Source organism: Trachemys scripta, chromosome 2 (assembly GCF_013100865.1).
Source record: "Trachemys scripta elegans isolate TJP31775 chromosome 2, CAS_Tse_1.0, whole genome shotgun sequence".
Lineage (NCBI taxonomy): Eukaryota > Metazoa > Chordata > Testudines > Emydidae > Trachemys > Trachemys scripta.
Window position 1 is genome coordinate 15,870,800 of NC_048299.1, and position 27,476 is coordinate 15,898,275.

The following is a 27,476-nucleotide window of genomic DNA, read 5'->3' on the forward strand; positions in this document are numbered from 1 at the left end:
TTTCAACACTGAGCTTTTTCCCAAGGTTTTTCTCTAAAACAAATTTTCTGCAAAACTGACATGAATTTGCAAAGCATTTTGCTTTGGATAGAACTGTGTTCTCTGATGGACAATGGTTCAACTGAAGTTTTTTTCTGTCCAGCTCTAATGCCTAGACATAGTTCTTGATGGCTTTGAGCCACCCAAGTTAGAAAATGTAGGTTTATAGGGTTTTGGGATATACCATTGTTGTCCACATATTTGTGTTTCCAGCCATGGTTTCATGGCTGGTTTAAGTAACAACAGGGGTGATAGGGCAGTAAATGGAGAACAGGTGTGAGTGAGACACAGGTACTCAGCACCTGTAAAAATATACAGCCAATTATTTAGGTGCCTAATTTTATACACCCCAATTTGAAAACTTTGTCCTCAGAAGTCAGATGAAAATGTTAAGATGCTCGCTGTAATATTTTCTCACTTATCTTGCACAAAGTATATGAGGTGTTTCTTTTTAAATATGCAATTTATTATACTGATGTGTGCTAAACTGTGCAACACATATGTTGTGCAACATGGCTGAACTAACATTGCTGCAAAAAACATATTTTGTCATCTTGATTTGAGTGGTTTCAATTTGTAAGTGTAATGTATGTTTTTTGCATTAAATAATGTATAGTATTTTTCCTATAAAGCCCCTTTCAGAGGGTGCTCTAGATTAATACATGTTACGTTGTTCCTTGCCAGAACCGCACTGAATTTCCCATATGGTCTGAAGCTTGTTTGCCAGAGCTGCAACACGCCAAATCCTGCACACACATGTTCTACTTGAGCTTCATTCAGGAAGAGCTTCTTCTAGCTGCTTTAATTGTTCTGCAGTTACATGTAGGAACTTGCAGCATTTGAAATCTCAGCTCAAGCCAAAGGCTAAAATGTGTAAACCCAGACTACACTAAGACACTGCCAAATAAAAGGCTAAACATAGAGGAAAGCAAATAGATTACGTGATGGAGAATTCTTACTGCTAGCCACGTGTTGAGGAACTCAGAGGAGGTAACATCACCCTTGAAACTAGCAGTGCCACTATTGGAGGCATTTTTTCCCTAGCTTGGATAAAGGTTCAGATGGAAATTTGGCCTGGAGTCAGGAGGGCATCCCAACCAGGCTGGGAGTTTGGCATTCAGCCAAGAGGGTATGCTCCAACTCACTGGAGAAATGGAAAGACAGCATGAGGGAGGAATCACATTGCTTTGCAAGCTTCAGATAAAGAAGGGTGGAATTCTAGATTGTCCAATGTAAAGGAAGGGTGATTCCTGGGATGGCCAATTCATCTGTATCAGCACACTAAAACAGCTTCAGTTTAGACTTCTTGAGCAAGATATGATCAGAATGAATTTCACAGACCTAACTTATCATAGAAACACACACTTCAGAGTTGACACAGGAACCTATCATAATTCAGAGGTTAATTTTTGGGGGGAGGGGAGGGAGGTTAAATGGATAGGGAGATGAGGTACAGTAGAAAAGCTGTCTGCTTTCCATGTGAGAAGGGTTCTGATAGGACTGTTCCAAGGGAACCTGAATTCACAGGCCATTCTTGGAAGGAGTGGAGCTCTAGCATGTCAGGCCAATGCATTCAGAAGTGGTTACAGTCACGAGGAGGATGTACATTTACTGGATTGCATATTTAGTGTTTCTGAATAAATATGGAAGGAGCAAGCTCAAGTTTGTTTCTTTAGTTATTTCAATAATTTTACAGCACATATTTGAGTTTTCATATATATACTATGTTGCTTGTTTTTCCTGTATACATGATGTTCATTTTACTAGGAAGTGTTTCTGGATTCCTTATCCTCTCCATATACTCCTTGTTTCTTACCATGGTAGCAGTGCATATACATCTTTTTGTTCATTCACTCCTCATTATGTTTACTTTGATCTGCCTTTCAAATCACAATTTTATAATACATAAGTTGTGTCAGGGTGCCTCCATTCTCCCTTAAACAGATACAAACCTAAGATGGTGGTGGTGGTAGTATATTACATTCACCACTGTAAATCAGTCTTTAGTGTCTGTGAAAGGAACCAAAATTAACAGCCATTGAAACTAAAGTATTCTCTATCCACCATTAGGGGCAGGAGGTGTGCAAGCTTTCCTTATCAATCTTCCATTCTCTACCCACTTCCTCTCTAGGTGTGAAAATGCGTCAGTCTCTCTTTATTGAAAATTCTGGGCTTCTGAGACTAGTAATTGTAATACCTTAGTGCTAGGAACTATACTTGGATGAAAATTCATTTCACAGAGGTGAAACAGTTGTAAAAGGGTAGTAACATTTAACAATACCTCTAAAAGGTTATGCAATAAGGAACTTATTGTATGATTACTAAACTAACTGATGCACATGGCTTTGAACATAAAGTGCACCAAGAAATATATGCTGTTTAGCCAGGAGTCTTCTCCTCTGCCTTTTTCAAATCATATGATTTACACATGTGTGTCTTTATTTATTAAAATACAGTGTGCAGGAGATAGCATGGTACAAAGAATGCTCAAATACTGGAGGACATGATATAAAACCTAGATCAAAAGAAAATGAAATGTAGAGGAGCTTTTTGAGAATACATTTTAGCATTATGATGGTCCATGCAATCCCTTGGCTTTGTAGAGCTGATACACCTAAAGGGGGACATAGGGTAGTGGACTGATGAACATTCGAAAGTAAGAGATCCCTAAGTTAGGTATTTACACAATTGGGTGAGCATTTCTGTGGCTAGACTGATTTTCCAAACAGTGGCTGGGATAATAATAAATGAGGATCTAAAACTTGTAACATAAACCACGTTGCTTGTGGTTGTGAGCAACCACAGCCTTTTGGCCCATAAAACTCAGAGATATGGCATTGCAGATTTGGGGGAGAAGGGGAGCTAGAAATTTTATTTAAAAAAATTAAGTTTCTAGCCCTTTTCCTTTCAAATGTTAACTACTTGCTAGGTCTGTCACTAACTTACAGGGGCCTCGAGCTACCTCCTAGGATCAGTCAACTATGGCCCTGTGTCCCTCAACTTTGGGAGGGCTGCAGATGCTTGTAGACTGCTGGCAGAACAGTGACAGCCATAATCCCTATTCCCCCAGCATGTGACACTCCACAAATGGGCAGTGCTGGCTAGGACCACCCTGACCAACACTACATATCTTTCCCTGCAGGAGATGAATCCCTCCGTCCCCTTGGGTGTAACTGTGCCTGCTGACACAGGATGTATGCACAGTGTATAGTCCCATGCTAATGGGAGTGAATTAAGACCAATATTTACAAAGAGCTAACATTTGCCTAAACACAATCACTAGCATAAGTCGCTGGAAGATGGTTATGACACAGAGCTGAAGTCAGTGCATTTGGTTGTATACTCTCTCTGTTACATTACATAAGTATATTAGGAGTTAAAGATGCCCTAAACTTTTAATCTTCTTCATTTAATCTCTTTATGCATCAACCACATACAAGCAGTTTCAACATTCTCCTCTATTTTAAGCTGACCTTCTGCAGAAATTCAAAGCTCTAAACTCCTCTGCCGTTTACTGAGTTTAAGATGTTTAAAGGTGGGTGACAAAATTAACAATCTGAGATAATAAAATAGGTTAAAAGATTTTTTTTTAAACTACTTAAATTAAACCTAAGTAGACTGTGATGTGCCAAGATTTACTACAGTTTTAGAGACAGGCTGAAGTTAAAACTGAACTCCACATTCTGCAACACTGAATGAACATTTTATGACATGTTTTTTTTTGGTGTGACAAGAAACAATTGAAAACGCTTTGCTACTGCTAAAATCACATTGCTTAGAGAAAAATATTCTGTGGGTTACCATTTGTTGCCATGATTTACAAAGATAAGGCCTATACTCTACATCAGCTTCACAGTGAAGTTTTAAAGGAATGGCGCTTTCTGTGGAGTTTGAAGATTTCTGCATAATCGTTTGTGTTGTTGCAAACAGGACCAAATGATGCTCCATTACTAGCTTCTCAAGAAATTCAGCACATCTCTTCAGATTCATCTCCTGAATGTTAAAGCTCTCGCCTCCATTGCTTCTATCTATCCAATAAAAAGCTGATATACTATCTAAAATCACAATGCAGAGAGAAGGGTGAGCACAAAACTTGTTTTCTAGAGAGTAAAGAGTGAGAAGCAACTGGGTGCTGCTATTGCAATTAACCAGGAAAAGCCTTCCAAGGCACTGTTTGATCATTTCTTCTGTGCTTTGGGACAGTCTGTGTTCAAGAATGGTAACTAGGCGAAGCATGTCAAAATGGTAGTCTGTATCAATGAACATGACTTCTACTTCTAGGCCTCCTCCCGATTTTGGAAGGACACAGCGGGCTATCAGGTAATAAAGCATTTCTGTTTTTCCTGTTCCTTCTGGACCATGGAATTCAACGACATCTCCTGAGAATAAAAAAAGAAAACAAAATTAAAAAAACCAAGCACATGAGATAGTTTGTAAGCAACATGTGCTCCATTTTCAAGGTTTACTGACCTGATTTTACTTCATTGGGAGCTGCTAGCGCGCATTGACAGCTGCAAGTGCTCATTGCTTCAGAAAAAAGAAGTCCAGAAGAGTATTTTGAGCCCCCTTGATCTACATCTACTAGTTCAGGGGTTCTCAAACTGGGGGTCGGGACCCCTCAAGGGGTCATGAGGCTATTACAAGGGGGGTTGTGAGCGGTCAGTCTCCATCCCAAACCCCACTTTGCCTCCAGCATTTATAATGGTGTTAAATATACAAAAATGTGTTTTTAATTTATAAGGTGTGTCAAGGCTCCTTCCCCACTCTGAACTTTAGGGAAAAGATGTGGGACCTGCATGAAAACTTCTAAGTTTAACTACCAGCTTAGATCTGGTTCGCTGCCACCACTCCTAATGGGCTAACTCCCTTCCCTGGGTAGCCTTGAGACTCTTCCACCAACTCCCTGGTGAACACTGATCCAAAACCCCTTGGATCTTAAAACAAGGAGGAATTAATAATTTCCCCCTCCCCTTCCCTTTCCCCCCCCAATTCCTGGTGAGTCCAGATCAATCCCCTTGATTTTAGAATAAGGAAAAAATCAATCAGGTTCTTAAAAAGAAGACTTTTAATTAAAGAAAAAGGTAAAAATCATCTCTGTAAAATCAGAATGGAAAATAACTTTACAGGGTAATCAAACTTAAAGAGCCCAGAGGAACCCCCTCTAGCCTTAGGTTCAAAGTTACAGCAAACAGAGGTAAACACCCTAGCAAAAGGTACATTTACAAGTTGAGAAAACAAAGATAAAACTAACACGCCTTGCCTGGCTGTACTTACAAGTTTGAAATATGAGAGACTTGTTCAGAAAGATCTGGAGAGCATGGATTGATGTCTGGTCCCTCTTAGCCCCAAGAGCGAACTCCCCCCAAAACAAAGAGCACAAACAAAAGCCTTCCCCCTCACCAAGATTTGAAAGTATCTTGTCCGCTTATTGGTCCTTTGGGTCAGGTGTCAGCCAAGTTACCTGAGCTTCTTAACCCTTTACAGGTAAAAGGATTTTGGAGTCTCTGGCCAGGAGGGATTTTATAGTATTGTACACATGAGGGCTGTTACCCTTCCCTTTATAGTTATGACAAGGTGGGTGGTGGGGGGGTGTCGCACTCCGAGGCTTGCTATGTGAAAGGGGTCACCAGTAAAAAAAGAAAAGTTTGAGAATCACTGTACTTGTTACTGTTAAACCAGATTGCTACATCCTTATCAGAACTCCTGAAAAGAAGCCAATTCTTCCTTTTGGCCCAGGGAACTCTGTGGCTTCTTGTTGTTTTGACAAGTAGAACAAATGTAGAACACTCCCTTCTCCCATTCCTGTCCCAGTCAGCCCCCTGAAAGAAGCAAGGAACATACATCACAGATTCAACTGATGATGCATGTCAATGGTATTCAGTACTAAAACATAAAATAAAGAGATCTCCTAAATGAAATTAAAAAGAACAACCGAGTTTTGACTTTTCACCCCAAAATCCCCAACAGTACATTTGCATTATTTTGCCTAATTTTGATGTCTAATTAAACCCTGCAAAATACAATTCTTCATGCTGCTTTATCAGTATGTCCTACAATGATTACTACAATGGTTAATGCAATATATGATAAAATAGAAACTAAAATCACATTTCACATGAAAAATCCATTTTGTGGCTAATAGTTTAACAACTATATGCTACTGATGACTGCACATGAACAAGTAATTTCCTTTTTCTATTCCCCCTCCCACCGCAAACACATAATTAAGTTTCACCTGCTGTTAATTAAGGCTTGTCTATACAAAGGAGTTTAGTCTACACTAACTCAAGTTGGTCTGGTCCGAAAATGCCTTCGTACATGACGCAATTCCTTAGAGTGCACTAGCTCTGTATTTATCACAAACTCTGGAGTCCTCTTTCAAAGTGTATTAAGTTTGATGCAAATTAGTGTGATCTATTGTTCATGTGGATGCAATGATGTTGCACGTTACTTTGGCAGTCATCCAACTGCTATCCCACATTGCTCTGCAGCGCCCATTACTGACCTGTCTGTGCACCTGTGTGCTCTCCACTGCTATGGGGTGAAGTTGACCAGATGTCCCCGCTCCAGTTTAAAAGCTGGCATAGTGCCAGGATCACCCCATTTGCTCCTGGATTCCAATATTATTGGCATTATAGCAATATGACTCTCACAGCCTTTACAACATAGCACAGCTCGAAACAGATGCTTGAAGCGAGACTCACTGTCATCTGAGGAGCAGAACTGGGGCAATAAGCTCTTGAGGCCAGCCTCTGCAATAAAGATGTGTTTGTGGACACTGCTAGTCAGATGTCCACAGGTCACAACTGGGACACTGAGCAGTGCCAGATAAAGATCAAACAGCTCAAGGAAGCTTACTTTAAAAGTAGGATGCCAAGAAGCGGTCCAGCCATGGAAATATAACCTGCCTATTTTTTAAGAAGTTGGACAAGATATTATGTGATTACACCACTACTGAACCCAATGGGGAGGCTGTGGACCCTGCACCTCTCCCCCAAGGACAAGCAGCAAGAGTCATTGGAGGAGAGACATGAGGAGGGCAGTGAAGAGCTATCCATAGAAGCCAGGATTTCTTTGGTACTCCAGACCATGAGAGCAGCTGTGTAGAAAGTGAGCCTGATTCCCAGTCAAAAACCCAGCCTGGGACTCAGGAGGCCGAGCCTATGGAGGGACCCTCAGCACGCAAGTCCAGTGCAGCTACTGGCCAATACAGGGTACTGGGAACACCATCATAATTTCCTTGCTGTATCCCCACTGCCATGCTCTCAGATGCCATTTATTTCCCTATCATACTGCTGTGCAAACTTCTGTTCCAGGTGCAACACACTGCAGCCATTTTTGTAAGATGTGAGCTGCGAGCTTTTCTGAGTCTCCAGCTCCAGCCTCCCTCAGCCATACTGTCCCTTTTCCAAAATGGCAAGTGGATCAGCTAAGCAATCAGCTTCTGTCTTGATGGTCTGCCCTTTGCCCCTCTGAATAAGACCATTCTTTGCACCTGCCTCAGTGTAATGCTGTCCAGAGTCAGGACAGCCTAATAGGGATGCAGAGGGGATTACTGTCCAGTTTGAACATAAGAAAATAAGAATGGCCCGAATGGGTCAGACCAAGGGTCCATCTAGCCCATTATCCTGTCTTCCGACAGTGGCCAGTGCCAGAGGGAATGAACAGAACAGGTAATCATTGAGTGATCCATTCCGTCGCTCATTCCCACCTTCTGGAAAACAGAGGCTAGGGACACCATTCCTGCCCATCCTGGCTAATAGCCATTGATGTACCGATCGTCCATGAATTTATCTAGTTCTTTTTTGAACCCTGTTATAGTCTTGGCCTTCACAACATTCTCTGGCAAGGAGTTCCACAGGTTGACTGTGCGTTGTGTGAAGCAATACTTCCTTTTATTTGTTTTAAACCTGCTGCCTATTAATTTCATTTGGTGACCCCTAGTTCTTGTGTTCTGAGAAGTAGTAAACACCACTTCCTTATCTACTTTCTCTATACCAGTCATGATTTTATAGACCTCAATCATATCTCCCCTTCGCTGTCTCTTTTCCAAGCTGAAAAGTCCCAGTCTTAATCTCTCCTCATATGGCAGCTGCTCCATACCCCTAATAATTTTTGTTGCCCCTTTCTGAACCTTTTCCAATTCCAATATATCTTTTTTGAGATGGGGCAACCACATCTGCACAGAGTATTCCAGATGTGGGCATAGATATTTGCCTCCAGATGTCCCCTGCTTACTCCTCCAACACTGCATAAGCACCCGCAAGGCACAGCCTAACTAACTACAAACACAGCCATAATCCCCAACCCCCCACAGCCTTCAGGGCACAACTACAAACCCAAAAAGTATACATTGTACACTCAAAAATCCCAAACTAGCCCCCATGCACACACCACTTACCATCTCTGAAGTCCACCCAAGACTGGAAAGAATCTTAGGGAGGGGAAATGAGAAATAGATGTTAAAAGCTATCATAGCCTCTTTGGAATATGAACAATAACCACTTGTTTTTTAACCCTACTCCCTGCAATGGCACTTGCAGCAGGCAGACACTGAAGGTCAGGGATTTATCAATGGCTGAGCGGCTGGCTAACTTTCATAGATTCCAAGGCCAAAAAAGACCATTGTGATCATCTAGTCTCACCTCCTGTATAACACAGGCCACAGACTTTCCCCAAAATAATTCCCAGAGCTGATCTTTTAGAATAAAACATCCAATCTTGATTTAAAAATTGCCAGTGGTGGAGAAGCCACCTTGAGGAGGAAAGAAAACTCAGGATGAAATGTTTGCAAACCTCATTGCAGACTCTCCCCAAAAGCTTGAAACCAATGGTGAGCTGAAGGTTGCATTTGAGGTCAGAGAGAAAAAGACATGGAGCTATCCAGAGAGAGCTGTAAAGTGGCTAGAGACAGTGTTGCTATGGCTAAAGACACTGCAGAGACATGCCGAGGCAACTCCTGGAGGGTAATACAGAAGCAGAATACTCTGCTGCAGTGCATGCTGCTAGCGAACACACAAACAATCCAGTGCCCTCAACCAGGACGCAGCCATGTTCTGCAGCCCTGGACAATACTGGGTACTGGGAACACCATCATAAGTTCCCTTCCTAATCCCACTGCCATTTATTTCCCTATCCCAAGCTCACGACAGCAAGAACAATTGCACTTGGGAGCCCAGCTCTTTCGAGCCATCTAACAGCCCAAAAACTTTGAGCCCTGATACTCGACACCAGAACGGAGAACAACAAGAAGAGGCAGAGGCAGAGCGTTTACTCATCTATGAATTGGAACCTCTCTTTGCTCCCCCATGCTATTGTGTGCTGCCCTCTAATGCACGGCCTCATTTTAAAGCTGTGTTTCATTGTTGTTCTAATTAAAGGTTTATTTCTGGTTGTCACATACTAAATTGTTGTTTAATTAAAAAAAGGTATTCAGAAAGCGTCTGCAATGAATGGTACACAGAAAAACTGTAAATTTTGCATAAGTATAAAGATACAGGCATAAGACAAAATAATGAGTGGCACGATGTTCCACTTCTACCACCCATAGAAGACACTGCAGTGCTCATAAACCATTCCTCCCTGCTCCCAATTTCAGGCTTGAGACTCAAAGAAAGAGCAATAGGCATCCCTGACAGCATTGCCCAGGCTGTTTCCATTTTCTAGTCGATGCCTTGTTGGATGCTCAGACTGCTGAGCAAGTCTCTACACCTCAACCTCTCACCCATTGTTAAGCCTTTCTCCCTTACTCGCACAAATTCTGTGCAAAATACTACATGCAGCTATAATTTTAGGCAAGGTTTTTTCTGAGGCTTCCAACTTATTCCACAAACAGCACCACCTTCCTTATAGACAGCCAAATGCATACTCCACTCTCCTCTGCAACTTCTGAGGTTATAGTTAAACAGTTCCTTCCTTTTGTCCAAGTGGTCTGTGAACAGCTTCACTAGCCAGGGAAGCAGAGGATATGCTGGGTATCCCAGGATAATCAAACCAACATCCACTCCATTATTGTCCACAGTGATCTTGGGGGCAAAGTCTCCTATATTCATTATGGTCAATAGAGCTGAGTTGTGAAAGATCCTAGCATTGTGGACCCTTCCAGACCATCCCGCATTTATGTTATGAACCTGCCATGGTGGCCAATTAGCCTTGGAGCACCATGGAGAAATTCCCCTTTCTGTTTGTAAACTCAGAGCCCTGGTGTGTGTGGGAAAACAGGCACATGGGTCCCATCCACTGGCACAATACAGTTTGGGAGCCCCATGTATGCATAAGAACATAAGAATGGCTATGCTGGATCAGACCAATGGTATCCTGTCTTCCAACAGTGGCCAATGCCAGGTGCTTCAGAGCCAATGAACAGAACAGGCAATTATTGAGTGACGCATCCGCCGTTGTGCAAAGCCGTCAATAATCTCTTGAGCATTACCAAGCTTTATAACCTGGTGCAACAGTATCTTACCTTATGCATGGCACTACACACCTGCATGACAGGGAGATCGACTGTTGGGGCCACTATGCTGAATTCATTGGCTACGGACTGGTAATGTTCAGGGTGGCCAGCTTCCAGATGGCACCGGTGATCCACTTCTCAAATGATCTGTGTTACCACATGTTGGTACACTGCCACTGCAGCGCCAGTGCTAGTTCAGCACAGATCTGAAAAAAGGTTACTTTTTCCATTCTGAAATTCTCTTGCCACTGCCGGTCACCCCAGGTCTGCAGAATGATCCTTTCCCACCAATCAACACTGGATTTCTGAGTCTAGAAATAATACTGCCCCATGTGAAGCTGCTCCAGAAAGAGCTCACATACTTGCAGTTGATTGTTGTCATCTTCCTCATCCTCCATCTTCTGCCAACACTGCTGTTGCTACTGGAGGAGCTGCTACTGCCGCCACATCATCTGCTCAGTGGTGCAGTGGGTGAAGTCCAAAGCCAAAGCCCTGTAGCTTCAACAGCTCAAAAAAAGCCCAAACAGCCTCTGTATATTTGGGGTTGCCACCAAAGCTGCAAGATGCATTGTTGGTCCATGCTGACCAACAGACAGCAATTTAAAATGGTGCTAGCTTGCCCAGACAGAGAGGAAGCATGAGGTGGAGACAGCAGAATCATGGGATACTTTGAATTTCACCCCAAGTCCTAATATTCCACTGGCTTCCTCTATTGTGCAGTGAGAAAAATCCCAGAATGCACATAGGTCAGCAATGAAGCAAAGGACCATGGGATACCATCCTAGACTGCGATATGCTTAGTATGGGGGGTTGGACTAGATGACCTCCTGAGGTCCCTTCCAACCCTGATATTCTATGATTCTATGCACCAAACCCCAGGCATGTATACACAATGATGCAAACTGAAAAAAGACACAGCTATCCCGAGTGCATGCTATTAGTATGGCGTACTAGTTGGTGTGCAAACTAAACCCCGACCCCCCATATAGACAAGGACTTAGAGTTAAAGAAACTGCTATTGATGAAAGATTGGCAACTGGACAACACTGACTGGCAGCACCTCTGTCATTACAGGTGGATAGGGCTTGAAGAGGGGGCTGCTACATAATAGACTAAGACTGTACTTTTATTTCTGATAAATATACAAAGAAAAAATAAAAATGGAGATAACATAGGGAAGAAAAAACATGTTACATGTCACTGTCATGTTTAGACATGTCTATTTTTGTAGAATCAACAGGCCTGTAGTGTTTCAGGTATGCAATGTGCTTGTTCCCCTTCACTAGCTAGTGATGTGTACCTGTGACTGACAATGGGAAAGTCAGCAGATTACCTTGCCTCAGTGCAGGGGACTGGACTAGATAAGTTAACAAGGTCCCTTCCAGTCCTACATTTCTATAATTCTATGATTTATTACATATTTTCTCAGACAGTGCTTGCAATATGAAACTGCATCTTTTGGGAAGATGGAATTGCAGACTGCAGGGGAGCTAGGAAGCTACTCTTCTGCCATCTGAGGTGGGGATTTTTCTCTTTGCAGGCAGATGCAACCTACTTGGAAAATTCTGCTTCATCTACAATTGAAATAATAAATTAAAAACACACTCCCGAATGCAAAGAAGTGTTAAAAAGACAAACTAGAAAGTATAATCCATTAGTAGGGAGGTGGTTCTTTTGTCAGATACACATGCAAGACACCTAAAAATTCAGTCTTACATCAGAGGAAGATAAAAGTTAACTTATTTATTAATTGCTCTCTTTTTCATTTTAGAAAGCTACTATTCTCTTTTTTATGGTGTATGCTAATTCCATGTAGGGCTTCACCCATTATGGTAAAAGCATATGCAGTAAGGTGGACATTTAACTGCTCTATTCTGCAGAATTAGAATTGCACAACTGTAACTGCAGCAAGCTTTGCATTTCCATGACCAAGGCAAGTGTAAATGGGGTAAGAGCTTTCCAGAGGAAGGCAAGAGCAGAGAATTAATTGCAGCTTTGCTCCAATATGTTTGTGCCTGTCTGAGTTAATAGGGTTTTTCAAGTCATTACTCAACTTTCATAGGTTATTATTGTTCACAAGTACACAGACTATCATGGAGAAGTTGGGACAAGGGAAGTAGCAGTGAATCGAGACTCTTGCTTCACACACTGGAAGTGTTAGAGGTAATTTACACATGATGTGACAGTTCTCTCCACTTCAGCCGCACATGAAAACTCTCTCTCCATGTGAAATTCAGCAGTGTCTTTTCAAACTGGAGTTCAATTTTTGATCTTTCCAAAATTATACGGAAGGGCCTGGGAGGCAGTCAGGGTTTGTTTGTTTGTGCTGAATACCCCTTGCTAGATTAAGGGCAAGGACTATTCAGTATATTAAATAAATCCTCACTTTCCTCTCCTATTCAGAGTTCGCAATATTTAACACTGCTACTTTCAGGCATCTGTTATGTCACATATACTGTGCTGAGGACATGACCACAATCACAGAACCCTGTTACAATATGAACCTGGCATGAAGAAGTCATTTCAAATATGCTGGGTGGTGTCATTTCCTCCAGCTCCTTCTCTGAGCCTTTGAAATATTTTAGAACTAATTTCTCTTTTTCTGAAAAGTGCTTTACAAAATATAGGCTCGGTCCTGGCATTGGCTTCTGCACAAGACTTCCATTGCCTTCAATGGCAATTTTGAATGTTGCTCAGTTACTGGATTTGTCAATTAAACATTAAGAGTTGTTTCATCCATCTCTGAAGTGAAATACAGTGTTCAAAACGCACACAACAATGCTACACAATGGTTTAGGTGAAGTAGGGGATAGCACTGTTTCACTGTTCTCAGTGGTGAGTTTAAGAAAATTATAAGTTATTCTATGAAGTAAATATTTGGTTTTGTCAGTTTAAAAGATGTTTTCGTTTTTGTGTGTATTCATATAAAGTTACCTTCTGTAAAGCCCTGCTCTGGGGAAAGAGTTCTCAGCAAGCATTAGGGACCGGTATGACCTGATAAATGCTTCCAAAAAGTTTAATTACATAAAAATGGTAAGTTTCATGAAAATCTATTCTAAAAGTTTCTCCGAGGGTTTACTGGTTTTAATCTAAGGACAAGACATCTTATTTAAACTCCCTCTGAAATTTGTTGGATACTGTTAGGTACGACTTATGTCTGAATTGGACTTTGAAGTTAACACCCATTCTCTCAAAAGAAGTGCACTTTGGACTGTAAAAAAACTTGAAGGAGCAGGGAACTTCTGTGCCTTTGTGATTATCAAAGAGGCTGCCCGCAATAAGAACCACTATGTAATGAGAGCCCTTTATAGCACAATTTATAAATTTAGATTTTCACGAAGTTAGTGACTGGGCTGCTTGAGTAAGATAAGAGGAGGAAGTTCACCCTTGCGGATCAGAGCAAGCAAACCATGACACAACAGAGGAAGGAGAACTGGCTGACAACTGGACTTGCAAAAAAATCTTTGACAAAGTCTCTCACAAGAGACTGTTAAGGAAACAAAGTAATAAATATTAATACTACCTAATACCACCTGTTATATTTTTGTCAGTAGATCTCAAAAAGTGCTCTAAAAGAGGGGAAATAACTATGGGATAAGAAGTACTGTACTGTCATAGACTAAGATACAGAGCAGGAATAAGTGGCCAGTTTAATATGGAAGGAGGTTAACAGAAGGTTTCCATATTAGGACTGGTGATGCCTAATATTTACTAATAGACCATGTAGGTGAACAGCAACATGAAAAAATGTGCTGATTGGATGTCAAAGTTTCCAGATGACACAAAGCTAATTAGATCAATCAAGGCTAGAGATTGAGGCCCTATCAGAGCGAGGTGAATGAGCAGCCGGATGTCAGATGAAATTCAGTACTGTAGAATTCAAGTTGATGCACACTGTAAAGAATACCCTGGACTATTCATAAGTACAGATTGGTTCTAATTATCTGTAATCATACAGGGAAAAAGATCTGGGTGTCACTGGCCCAGGAGCAAGGGCCAGAGACCGGAGTGGGACCAAGCGGTCCCCTGAAGGGAAGGGGAGCTGTAGTGCTGGGTGAGGGATGACTCCCAACATCCCGGTGGTCAGAAGTTACCTCCTGCCTGTCAGCTTTGCTCCCTGCTCCAGGCAAGCTCCGTGCAGCAGCAAGGAGGAGCTGGAACAGGAAGGCAGTAATGGTGCTTCCGGCCACTGCACTGGCTGCCTACAACGCTGCTCCTCTGCTGCTGGGAACTCTGGGATACACCCAAAGGACTTCCGGGACTCGCAGGGTCCTGGGACCCTAGGTCTAAGCCCTAGGGTAGCACAATTGGTGTGTGCATGTAAAGGGAGTTAGGCTTCAGCCCAGGCTCAAGCCCGAATGTATGCTGCTGTATAGACATACCCTCGAATGCTATTATATAAACAGATGTTATGTTCTCACCTAGAATACTGTGCTTAGTTCTAGCCATCCTATCTCAGAAAGCACACAGCAGAAATGATGTCTTAAGTATTACTAATTAGCAAATGCTGTAGATAAATCTCTGATAATTTTCATATGACTTTACATTGTGCCTCTTCATATAACCTTGTGGTGGGTCTACCCACATGTGACCTCTGTTTTCATGGAACTTTGTATCAAAGCCTCATTTAAAAACTTTGCATTGCCCTTGGTATAATATTATAGCCCCTAAGGATAGAATAAGATAGAAGAAAAATTTCTGTTTGCTAGCAGTAGAACAAGAGCTCTTCCCCCCCCCCACTCTTAATCAATTGCCCTGTTGAATGAATGAGGTGTGAATGAGCAAGGCATGGAAGGCAGCACCTCCAGATAGCCTCAACTGTTGGAGAGGGGCTGGGAGCCAGACCCAAGGACAATAAAACGTGTCAAGTGGGCTCATTAAAGACAAGCAAGACATACCGACGGCCTCGGGGGTTAGAAGCAAGCACCTTCTTTTGGAAACACCCTCTTTGCAGCATTGGGACAACACTCAAAAGAAAGCAGCACAAAGGACCAATGGACACAGACACAGAGTTTGAATCTGGTATAGATTTGCATAAGAGGAAAGCTGCTATAAAAGTGAGGTGTCTTGCAGAGGACCCCGGGTCTCGTCTTGTCAACATGGGAGCATCGATCCGGATCGGCAGAAGCCCGGCTCCACCCCCTCCCCCATCTAACTCACCTGGCCAGTGAAGTTAAGGGGAACAACTAATTGGTAACAACAAGACGGAGTGTGTTTGTGTGTGTGTATGAGTGTAAGTGTAATATATTATATGCATATAATACAGTGTTAATGAATACATGTATTACTAAGAAATGTGGCGTTCTGCCTTATTCCCCCTGAAAAGATCCTGTGCAGTACTTTAAGTACAACAATGCTGGTAGAACTATTCCATTGCACTGCAGCCCAGTAGATAATTCAAGTCAGGCTATTATCACACTTAGTGGGAGTGGTGGTGATGTGTATTATTCTATAGGTAAGGCTACAAGTCCTTCATGGAGGTCAGATTTCATGACTTTCCAGGATCTCTGTGACTTCTGCAGCGGCCGATGCAGCTGACCCCAGGGCCAGCTGCATCGGCCGCTGCTCAGGTGGCCCGGGGCCAGCAGCTGGTCCCGGGTGCTGCCCCAGAGAAGTGATGCCCCGGGCCACCCCCCACCCGGAGCAGCAGCAACGGGGCCCTGGACTGTCCCCTGCCTGGAGCAGCAGTGGCAGGGCCCTGGGCCATCCCCTCCCAGAGCAGCGTCAGCGCCCGCTGGAGTGCTCCCGCCCCCCACCCCAGCACCTAAGATTTAGTTAGGGGTATTTATAGTACAAGCCATGGAGAGGTCAGGGGCTGTGACTTTTTGTTTCTTGCCCATGACCTGTGCATGACTTTTACTAAAAATACTCGTGACTAAATCGTAGCCTTAACTATAGGCTGTTGCAGCTTTCACACTATCAGATGCTTTGTGACAATGATAGGTTAGTCATTTAGGAAATTGGGCAGAGGCTGTCACTATTCTCTACTTTTTGCAAGAGAAGGTAGGGGGAGGAAATGTTTACCTCAAATTAATTTTGGGTGTCATATTAAAGCTGAAAATCAGAGCTGTACATTTACACCCACACCTAAGCTTGATATTCAAAGGTGGTAGAGAGAAACTTGATTGGCACTAGTGGAAAATTATTTTTAAAGCTCATGCCATTTCCACTATTTAGGAATACAGTACAGTATTATGTAATGTGCTGATGTATCCTTAAAGGCACAATTCCCTCATGATTAGGAACAGTGGCTGGAATATCACTACAGCTCCAAATGTTCGTTGCTTCTATTTTATGATGCTCTGACTATTCATTATGAATACTTGGTTGCCTATAATGGAATCATGTATAATTTATTTAAACATTACAGTACATATTGTTCTGTTTCAAATACAATGAAAACAGGACAAAGCATAGCTACTTTAATAAAATGCTAAAAAATAAATAAAATTTTCTGTGAAGATGTTTATGAAATAATTCACATATATGGCATGGTAACATGGCTAAGACAACTTACAAAAATGAAACTAATTAAGGTGAGAGGACTAATAGAAAGTTAGATTTTCATCCGGGGTTTAAACCAGCATAGCTAGGAAAAAAGATCAAAATAACAAGTATATGGGCTCAGGTAAGTAAAAATGACTTGCAGGACTCTTTTAAATGAACTTGTAATATTAAGGGTCTGCATAACAAAATTAATTAATACAGGTCAAAATCTGTACTAGTTTACATCCTGTGCAACTCCACTTCTGTGAAGACCATATTTGGCCCTACCTACAAATTTAAGATTGGTATTATTTTGGTTCACATCCACAGAAAAGAGAAGGGCATCGGGGGGAGGGATAGCTTGGTGGTTTGAGCATTGGCCTGCTAAACCCAAAGTTGTGAGTTCAATCCTTGAGAGGGCCACTTAGGGATCTGGGGCAAAATAAGTACTTGGTCCTGCTAGTGAAGGCAGGGGGCTAGACTCAATGACCTTTCAGGGCCCCTTCCAGTTCTATGAGATAGGTATATCTCCATATATTATTATTATAAGAGAAGGGCATCAAGAAATAGTCCCAGCTAAATCTCTATTTGGTACTTTGCACCCAAGAAGTAAAGAACAGACTGAAAAGTCATTAGGTTTTTTTGTGTTTGTTTTAAAAAGAGAGGTTATCCTTTCTGCAAACCCTACAGAGCATTATTTAGAGTACTTACCAATTTCAGTAGTTGGTTTTTATTACTATTATGGAGTAAGAAAGCAGTCCTGAGCTGAGAAAACATCACTAATGTGAATTAGCCTTATTGTGAAAGTGTTCAAACTTCTCTGAACCAAAAGGTTTCACCTGTATGACAGTTTGCTGGTGCAGGAAGCTGGAACAGGCACCCAAAAAAGCAGCTGTTACAGTGAATCTGTTTAATGCTTTCCCACTGGAAATGACAACTGCAAAATTTAATTCTTGAAACAAATATTAAATTGAGTCCATCTTTCAACAAAAGTAAATGTTGAGAAGATGAATATCTCAGTAAAAGTCCATACACTGATAGAGTACAAATAGGAGTTGCAAAAGCCATTGGATAAATTTTAATTTAGGTTATGAATTCGTACACTGAATACTAATCTAGGTGAGGGGGAGCCACGCATACATAGAGAGAATCTGTGCCCTCTCTACCCGCAAAGAAGGACCTTTTGAAAGACAGTTGGTTCAAAAGCTTTACATGAATTCTCTCATTCAATTTTAAGTTGCCATATTTCCCCAGTTATGACCCAGCCACTCCATGTGTCTGATAGCCTTAAAATACACATGCAATATGGCTGCAACAACTGCTGTAAGATCATACTGGCCAGTTTTCCCTACAACTGGGTTTATGCTTTCTTTCATGTTACCCACTATCATGGAACAGCCTTCCTGAGCTGATACTCCAGGCCATTACCCTTTTCCTCATTCAAATCCCTCCTGTTGATCTCCCAGTTCTTCTGCAAAGACTAAAAGAAATTAGTCATCTAAATCATCTACTTATTTTTTCATCTTTAAAAACCAACAACAAAAATCTTCACTTCATCATATTGTGCTCTACCCTTCATATAGTCTTACTGATGTTGCCTTGTTCTCCCAACTAGCCACCATCTTTGTTCCACATGTAGTCTAAATTCTATAAATACACAAATGCTCCACAATTAATCTTTTTTTAGACTGTACACACTTTCTTTTTCTCAGTCATCATGATCCTTTTTATTGCCTTTCTGTTATTTGTTCTAATTCTTCCTATACTCATAGTAATTTGGAGGAATCAGAAGTATACACAATGAGTCAGATGCAGTTGCACCAGGGTTACGTAGAGTGGCACTACTGCCTCTCTAATTTTACATTAAATTCCCTCAGACAAACATAACAGCATTGGCATCTCACTGCAAGGTCCTTTTAGTTTATCATATTTGCTGCTTTCCAGATGGTGGTCCCCAAATTGACATGTATGCTGTTTGATTTCATAGATTCTAAGGTCAGAAGGGACCATTGTGATCATCTAGTCTGACCTCCTATACAACTCAGGCCATAAGACTCTGAATTAATTCCTGTTTGAACTACAGCATATCTTTTAGAAGAATTTCCGATCTGGATTTTAAAATCGCCAGTGATAAGAGTTTGCACCACAGCCCTAGGTAAGCAGTTCCACTGGTTAATTACACCCACTGTTAAAAGTTTGTGCCTTATTTTGAGACTCAGTTTGTCTAGCTCCAAATTCCGGCCATTTGATCTTGTTATATTTTTGTCTGCTAGATTGAACAGCCTTGTATTATCCAATTTCTGTATCCCAAACTTACAGACTAATCAAGTCACCCCTTAATCTTTTTGGTAAAACTAAACAGATTGAACTCTTTGAGTCTTTCACTATAAGGCATATCTTTCAATCCTTTAACAGTTCTTGTGGCTCTCCAGTTTACCAACATCATTCCTGAATTGGACATCAGAACAGAACACAACAGTTCAGCAGCAGTTGCACCAGTGCCAAATACAGAGGTAATATAACTTCCCTATTCCTACTAGAGATTCCCTTGTTCCTGCACCCAAGGATTGCATTAGCCCTTTTGGCCACAATATTGCCCGTGGAACTCATGTTCAGTTGCTTATTCATTGTTACCCCCAAGTCTTTTTCAGAGTCACTGCTTCCCAGGACAGCATGGCCTTTGATCCTACATGAATGACTTTACATTTGGTCATATCAAAAAGTATATTATTTGCTTGTGTAACACTGACAGACCCCGGTCATCAGCGGGTGGGATTGAACCAGGGACCTCTGGCGCTTAGTGCATGTGCCTCTAGTGCAGGAGCTAAAAGCCAAGGCTGAGGAGCAGACTCATTTAACTCTCTCTAAGTGGTCTTGGTGCCACTAGATGTGACAGAACACCACACCCAGGAGGTGTGGGGGTTACACTTGCACCCAGTTTACTAAGTGATCTAGATTGCTCTGTATCAATGACCTGTCCTCTTCATTATTAGCCATTCCCCCATTCTTTGGGTCATCTATAATTTTATATTTTCCTTTAGGTCACTGATAAAAATGCTAAACAGCACAAGGCCAAGAACTGATCCTTGCAGGACCCAGTAGTAACACACCCAGTCAAAGATGATTCCCCTTTTACAATTATATTTTCAGACCTATCAGTTAGTTAGTTTTCAATCCATTAAATGTGTGTCATGTTGATATACTATTCCAGTCTCATAATCAAAATGTTTTACAGTACCGATAAATGTAAATGCCTTACAGAAGTCTAAGTATATTATGTCAACATTTAGTCTCTCCCTGAATTCAGGATTTTACAGCTATTTGCATGCTCGAAGTAACCTGACTGACATAAACTTACTTTGATACTGTACAGTTTTGTAAGATCACACACACACACACATATATATATAAAATATATATATATATTTTTTTACCATAAATGGGAAATCCTTCATCTGCAAACAGACAAGGTTCAAGATTTTTCAGAGAACTTCTGCCCTCAAGTCGTGCAAGTAGCTTTAAAAACAAAAGATAAAAAGACGTTGTGTTAACTAAAAATAATGGGTCATGGGAATCAAGATACAACAGAACCACAGAACTTAGGGGGTTTTCAATGATAGCTCTGTCAACAGATTAATTTGATTTTAAAATGCCTTTCTGCAGACATGTGGCAAGCTCAGAGATTGGACAGTACAGTAATAGACGTTGACTTTCTATCTCTCCTAGCAACGAGCACCAGGATTCCATGGCGATAAGTGCCATGTAAGAACCTGTATTTACAAAACCACAAGAATGAGCTACTGGCAGATAAAACTGCTGCAAGAATGGATGTCTTTGAAATATGGAAATGTTGCCATTTTATAGGATGAAAAGAAAGAAGCTCCTTTTGTAACAGCCATCAGACAGTGACTTCAAAGTAACGATCTGGAGGTGAAAGGCTGTATTCCCCATTATCAGTCTCCTGAGTCATCCAGTCCCTCAGCTCATTTATAAGTAAAAGCGTCTTACATATTTCAACTTACATTAGATGTGGGACTCCGATGGGCTACAGATCCTATCACCTCACCGTCACTTGTTCAAACACAGCACAGGCTGGTAGTTACCAAAAGTCATTACACGATGGCTGTTCAACAGCCTTTGTAAAGCAAGTGGGTGTTCTTGGGCCAGTTCTTAAATGGACAGGTGTCCACATAAAAAATGCACTATAGTTGGCAGTCTCAACAAAGAGGCCAACAATTCAAGAAATGAACACTTCACCCACTGTTAGAAATGTCCTTCCATACATGGATTAAAGCACATTGGCAAAAAAGCTTGCACTGCTGCCAGAGTACACGTCCTGAAGACAGAGCACTTCAGTCTCCATGAACAATCCATAAGCTCTAAATTAATGATTTTTAGAATAAAATAAATTCTGTACAAGTGTCTCAAATCTCCCTCCTAGCCATATCCTTTGGGCACTCAGCACATAACTCTAAACATAACTTCCCAGCACACATTTCTCCCTCCTCCACACTATATTTGATGGACTTTTCTTCTGAATCCCCTTGCTATTGTCAATTTAAATGATTTAAAAAACAATTTTCTGTGTTTTCTTTTAATGGTAGTATAAAAACTGTAGGTGACACTGAATTGCTTCAAGAGGTTATGATGTGAATCCAAGTAAGACACTTCCACAGACATTGTACCATTCATTTCTATTAATAAAATGTCAATGTATTTGCCTTCGTAACTGTTCTGTTCAGGTGTGTTGATAAGAGTCTCATGAGATGCTCATTAAAAGTAGAATAAAAACACTTTAATAGACATTATACTGGATCTATTATTCATGCATTTGTTCAATGCATGAAATACTTGTATAATACATGTTAGATCCATGGTTACAGTTTTGACACTGCAACTTGTTACCAATGTTCACTGAAAAAATATATTATAGTATTCTGTATAAACAGGATCAGGGAAGAGACTGAATATAACTTGCTCTGTTATATTGTGCTGCTGCTGTTCCCTCGTGCTTATGGAGTCTCTCCCTCCCGTGTTTATGTTCTCTCCATTCTCATCATCCTGCACTGCATCTTTCCCCTTTGTGAGTCTCCTGTTCCCTTCTGTCTTTGCTTACCTGCTTTCTCTGAACCATGACTTTTACTGCTCCACTGTGTTTAATATGATGGCAGCCAAGTGAAATTTACCAGAATATCATGATATGCAAGAACTCTAAAGAGTGTTTTAACACATTTACTTAGCTGTGAGACATTTTCATAGCAAATGGTTCATATTTACAAATGTCATTCATTTTATATATGTCCAGAAGATAACACATATCCATTAGTAATTGAAAAGGTTAGCTTGTTATCCTGCTATCTAGCCTTTTTCTCCTTACATTCTTTTGCTGCTATTTACTAGACAAAACACTCAGTCTACTTTGCTCTGCAAGTCAAATAAAGTTTACTAAAAAAATTACGTAACAGTTCGGCTGGGAACAGTAATATTATATGAATATCTGTTTTAGAGATCCAAGTCTCGCAAGATCATGGACTGCTTTACTTTGATGCTTAAGAAGTCCTCAGCCATCAGGAGACACAGGCTGTCAAGCTGAGACACTAAGAATATATTTAAGACTTTTGAACCAACAGCCTTGCCTCTAGAATGATAAATTATTAGATTTCAGCTAAGTATGGTTTTCGAAGGCAAAGTTCCAATAGTGTTACTCTCTTTCAACCTAAAAAAAGGCATAAAGAGGGAGCAGCAAATAGATGTGTTTCTGTATTCATGTTTATTAAAACATTATTAAACGTTTAAGACTCATTTAAATCCACAACACAAAGTGTGTTTAGGGCTCCCACAGCATCCTCAGCACAACCATGATATGATTAATTATTGCATTACATTACAGTGTTGCCAACTCTCATGATTTTTTTTGTGAATGACAAGATTTTGGCTGGGCCTGGAGCCTGTCTGGAGATGATGTGAGAAGCTCCACCCTTTATGCAAATTTAAGCCCTGCCTGGGGAAACCCCCTCTGACTTGCTGCATGCCTCACTTGCCAGCCTTCTAGGGCAAAGTAATCCATCAGAGCTGCTATAGCTAGAGCACTATCTCTCCCTCCCCTCAGCAACCTGAAGCCATTCTCATTGGGAGAGCACAGGGGATTGAACGAGCTCAGCAGCTCTGCTCCCTATTCCTCCATGCTTTTGAGCAAAGGAGAAAGCTCCTATGCTCCTCCGCCTCACACCCCACCTGGGAAGATGCTGTTACAGCTCCTCTCCCCCCAGGCCTGGGAGATGGGGGTGAAGAGTCTAGGAGGAGCACAGGTGAGGCTGTCGGGGCTGAACTGATGGGGTGTGGAGGGATGAGTTGAACTGATGTAGGGGAAGAACCGATGCAGGGACAGACAGGACAAGATAGATTTGGACAGTGGGGTGCAGAATTAATTACTGGGGAAATGATGTGCAGATGGGAGCATGAGAGCTCCTGCTGAGGTCAAAATCATCTTTCCCAATAATTTTGGAAGAGTGAGAAATAAAATCTCACACACATACTGTGGATGGGCAAGGGGAGTTAAAACAAAAAACAAAAAAACTCAACAAGACAGACCAAAACCCACCACAATATAATCTTTTACATATTTTTTTTTTGGAGTCTGACTTATGATTTTTGATCTTCTGAATTTGGCAATACTACATTTATTTATCAGAGCACTGCTCATCCACCATTCTGAAATTTCTTGTACTAGAATGCCCCTAAACATGAATGGGGGAAGACTTAAGTATGTTTTGAGATGTTCTTGCTTAAAAGGGTATAACTCAATATTTAGCTGGTATAGTGTTCAAGTTTTTCTTTCTTTTTAAAAAAAGGAAGATCTATGACATTTGGTGGTGTTCAAACTGAAATTATTCCCTACTTTTTAAATAGAACACACTTTATTGGAAAAGTTAGTAGTATGGATGTTTCAACAACTCTCCTGATACAAATTAAGACAAAATTACATTCAACTAACTCGGCAGTTTTGCATGGACAAGAAAATTCAATTTAGAAACTATGATTGAGATTTTCAGACCAGTGCAGGATTTAGCCACACATCTTAAAAGGAATGGAGGATGTGAGGCTAAGTCACTTGTACTGCTCTACAAATATAAGGTACCCTGCTATGATGGCTGAACGTAGGCACCACTTCAAAAACTGCCATATCATTGCATCAAAGATTACCTTAATATGCATTTCCTAGTTTGTATTAAAAGCATGTACTTGTTTTTTGTAAGTCTCTGTACATTATGAAAACTATAAAAACAAGTGTGTCTTAGAACTAATGGCTCCTTGGAATCTCAAGAGAATATGAAGTGTGCTAGAAACCTGCCCTATGCTTTGCAGGTTCCTATTGTTTTACAAGGCTCTGCAAATGTGTACATGTAGTTGTTTACATTTAGTTAGTTGCTGAATGCTAAGGTAATATAAGCAGTCTGACTACTGGATGCAGCATTAATTTTAAAGAAGTGCCATTTCAGTTCCAGCTAAATGTGCATCTTTTTTTTTAATCCATATTCTTCCCCTCCCCAATTTTCATTTTAGAATAGAAAATACTTTCTGTATAGGGCATTTCCTGGGGATTAGTTAGTAGTTCTTGATTGTTCCAGCTCCTTTTATCCAGTCATTAGTCCTCAGAAAATATCTGGTGCATTGATCATTATAGCTTAAATATGAACCTGCGGTTATCTGAACTGAATGCTTACATATTTGAATGAAAATAACTACAGGTGCTTATCTTGAGCACTAAACAGATTATTCACAATTCATTGATGATAATGCATCTGTGTTTCTATGAAACTTGTGTTTTCTTCCTAGTTTTGAAGCAGAATCTCCACAGACACTTGCTCTGTTGGTATCATGCTATGCACCGTGGGATTTCCTGGCAGGATCAACAAGCAACTTTGCAACAAACTCTGTGAAAGGTCTGTCCATACTACACACCTAATGAGGCTGAAGCAAAACTATGTTCAGATAAGACACAAGAGAGGAGACCTTACCATTTGTGGTTGTTAAAGATATATTGAACTTTTCGTGAGAGCTGGGACTACCTAGTCTCTTGGCCATATTCTGGCATAGGCAGTTTCATGTTACCTTCTTAACATTTCTACTGTATAGGGTAAAATATTTGTAGTGATCAAAGGATCAGTCTGCAATAACAGAAATCACTTGCTTCTACCTTCTGTTGTGAATGGCTTAAATAACCAGTTAACACAGCACTGCTAAAGAAAGTAACTGAACAGAAAAAACTGGAAAAGATACAGCAACATCTGGTCACTATTGAGATCAGCATGCCATAATTTAATTATGGGTGCTTACTTCTTCCTTCACATAAACGTAACCTTTTTCCACAAAATGATTACCTTCCAGTGCTTTTCTGTGTGTATCTACCTTAGTAAGAGAGTAGCCTAGATGTGTTTTCAATACATTTCTGAATAATTGCACTTTACATTCTATCACAGTTGATCTTTTTATGTGATTATTGGTGTGCAGAAAATAGGGGTCCCTGTGGACAAAAGACATCTGCCCATGTGGAATAAGTTTCAGGACAGGGGCCTTAAATGGTAAGTTTGATGAGGAAAGGACACTGGGAAAATTTTTCAAAAAATGTCAAAATCACTTAGGAGCCTCAGTCCAATTGAAAATTAATGGTACTTCAATGGAACTTAAAGAGTTTTTCCCTATGTCTTTTGGGAGGTACTCAGCACATTTTTGGGTGCCATTCAATAATGTGCAACATTTCTCAGCAATATATTAAAAGTGTTAAGAGACCCACTGGTCAAAAAATGAGAGTGAGACATTTTTACCTTTCACAAGCTATTTGCTTAATCAAAATTCACTTACTCTCTTTTACTACCTTCACCTCTTACAGCTTCCATTGTCACTCTGTTTTTACAAAGCTCATTTTATGAGATTTTTGAAGAATTATTTGTTTGGCACAGAATTTTTTACTTACGAGCTACCCAACATTCTACAAGGAAGTGTTGCTGCAAGATTTAAAGACTTTCAGAGCACTGGTCAGGGTCAAAAGGTCAAAGAAAGAGAGTGGGTGGTAGGAGGGTGGAGAAAAACTGGATGAAGAGTTACAAGAAACATAAGCCTTATTGCTATGAGCAAAACTTCACAGGGCAATTTTAAAATCTTCCAAGTTTTTAAAGAAGTGCTTACATGACTACAATTCATCTCTACCTTCACATCCATTAAGGTGAACAACAGTCTCTCAAACTTTCTGAGGCCTTATCTACACTATAAAAATAGGTTTGTTTAACTACATCACTCAGGTGTGTGAAAGATCCAACACCCTGAGTGATGCCATTAAGACAGCCTAACCCCCCCATGTAGACAGTGCTATGTCGACAGAACCTTTTGGGGAGGTGGATTCCTACCCCAACGGGAGAACCTCTCTTGGCACAATGGGAGGGATAGCTCAGTGGTTTGAGCATTGGCTTGTTAAACCCAGGGTTGTGAGTTCAATCCTTGAGGGTGCCACTTAGGGAATCTAGGGCAAAAATCAGTACTTGGTCCTGCTAATGAACGGGAGGGCTGGACTGGATGACATTTCGAGGTCCCTTCCACCTCTATGAGATAGGTGGATAGGTAGTGTTGTCTACACTACTGAAGCTCTACATGTCCCATGCATGGTTAATATCAGCATGCAGCTGTGTGTGAATACAGGCCCTGATTCAGCCATTCACCCTATTCAGCAAAGTATTTAAACATTTGCTTAACTCAAGGCACATACTTAAGCCCCGTTTTCTTCCACGGGAATTAAGCGCATACTTCAACGCTTGGCCGGAGCGGGCCAGGGGCGCACATCTTGGGAGGCAGCCCCGCCGTGTCCGGGCAGGATGCAGTCTGCAGCGAGGCGAAACGGACGTGCCAGCGGGCAGAGACCGCGGCCGGGAGCTCCTGGGTTCCCAGCCCAGCGCCCACATCCGAGGCGGGGCTTTTCAACGTGTCCGTGTCCTCCCTGCCCCCGCCAAAGGGGAACCCCTGCCAGCCTGGGTGCTGCGAGGGGCAGCACCACCCGGGACAGGCCGGCCCGGCCCGCGCTGCGCTTCTCCGAGCCCCGCGTGGGGGCGGTGCGGGGGAGGCCGCTCCAGTCCTGGCGCCCGGGCCCTGCGGGGGCAGAGCGGCCAGGCCCGGGCCGGGGGGAGGGGGCGCTGCCTCACCTGAGTGCCCGACTCCGCCTTCCGGAACCCGTCACTCATAGCGCTGAGGAGGGGGTGGGGAGCGGGACCGGGCCCAGCAGCAGCGGCGCCTCCCGCCCCACCGCCCACTCGTCGCACATGCGCAGTGCACCACGTCCCTCCGCCCCCCCTAGACTGGCACGACCAGTCCTTCTTGGGGCGCTGATGCTGCACATGCGCAGTGTCGCAGTAGTTTGTTCTGTTGCGGTTGCGCGTTAGGGGATTGAGTTGGTTCCCTGGACAGCTCAGCGTGCGCGAGCTCCAGGGTGGGGTTCAGGTTGTTATGG

The 27,476-nt window shown here is 41.7% G+C and overlaps 1 protein-coding gene across 1 annotated transcript; it reads right to left on the bottom strand.

Annotated features, from left to right (window-relative positions):
* On the bottom strand, positions 1 to 27,324 carry XRCC2 (X-ray repair cross complementing 2). The gene is made up of 3 exons (XM_034759978.1): positions 27,172 to 27,324; positions 20,416 to 20,497; positions 1 to 4,418 (listed from the first exon to the last, which is right to left on the bottom strand). Exons 1-3 carry the CDS (start codon positions 27,208 to 27,210, stop codon positions 3,703 to 3,705), a joined length of 837 nt encoding a protein of 278 aa, XP_034615869.1. The 5' UTR covers positions 27,211 to 27,324; the 3' UTR covers positions 1 to 3,702.
* Between the last annotated feature and the right edge of the window lie 152 nt (positions 27,325 to 27,476).

Bases quoted from the DNA above. Each gene is read 5' to 3' on its own strand.
- XRCC2 (XM_034759978.1), bottom strand. From the start codon at position 27,210: ATGAGTGACGGGTTCCGGAAGGCGGAGTCGGGCACTCAG. The intron at 20,498-27,171 runs GTGAGGCAGCGC...TTGTTTTTAAAG, and splicing joins AGGCGGAGTCGGGCACTCAG to CTACTTGCACGACTTGAGGG. The intron at 4,419-20,415 runs GTAAAAAAATAT...TTTTATTCTCAG, and splicing joins TGAAGGATTTCCCATTTATG to GAGATGTCGTTGAATTCCAT.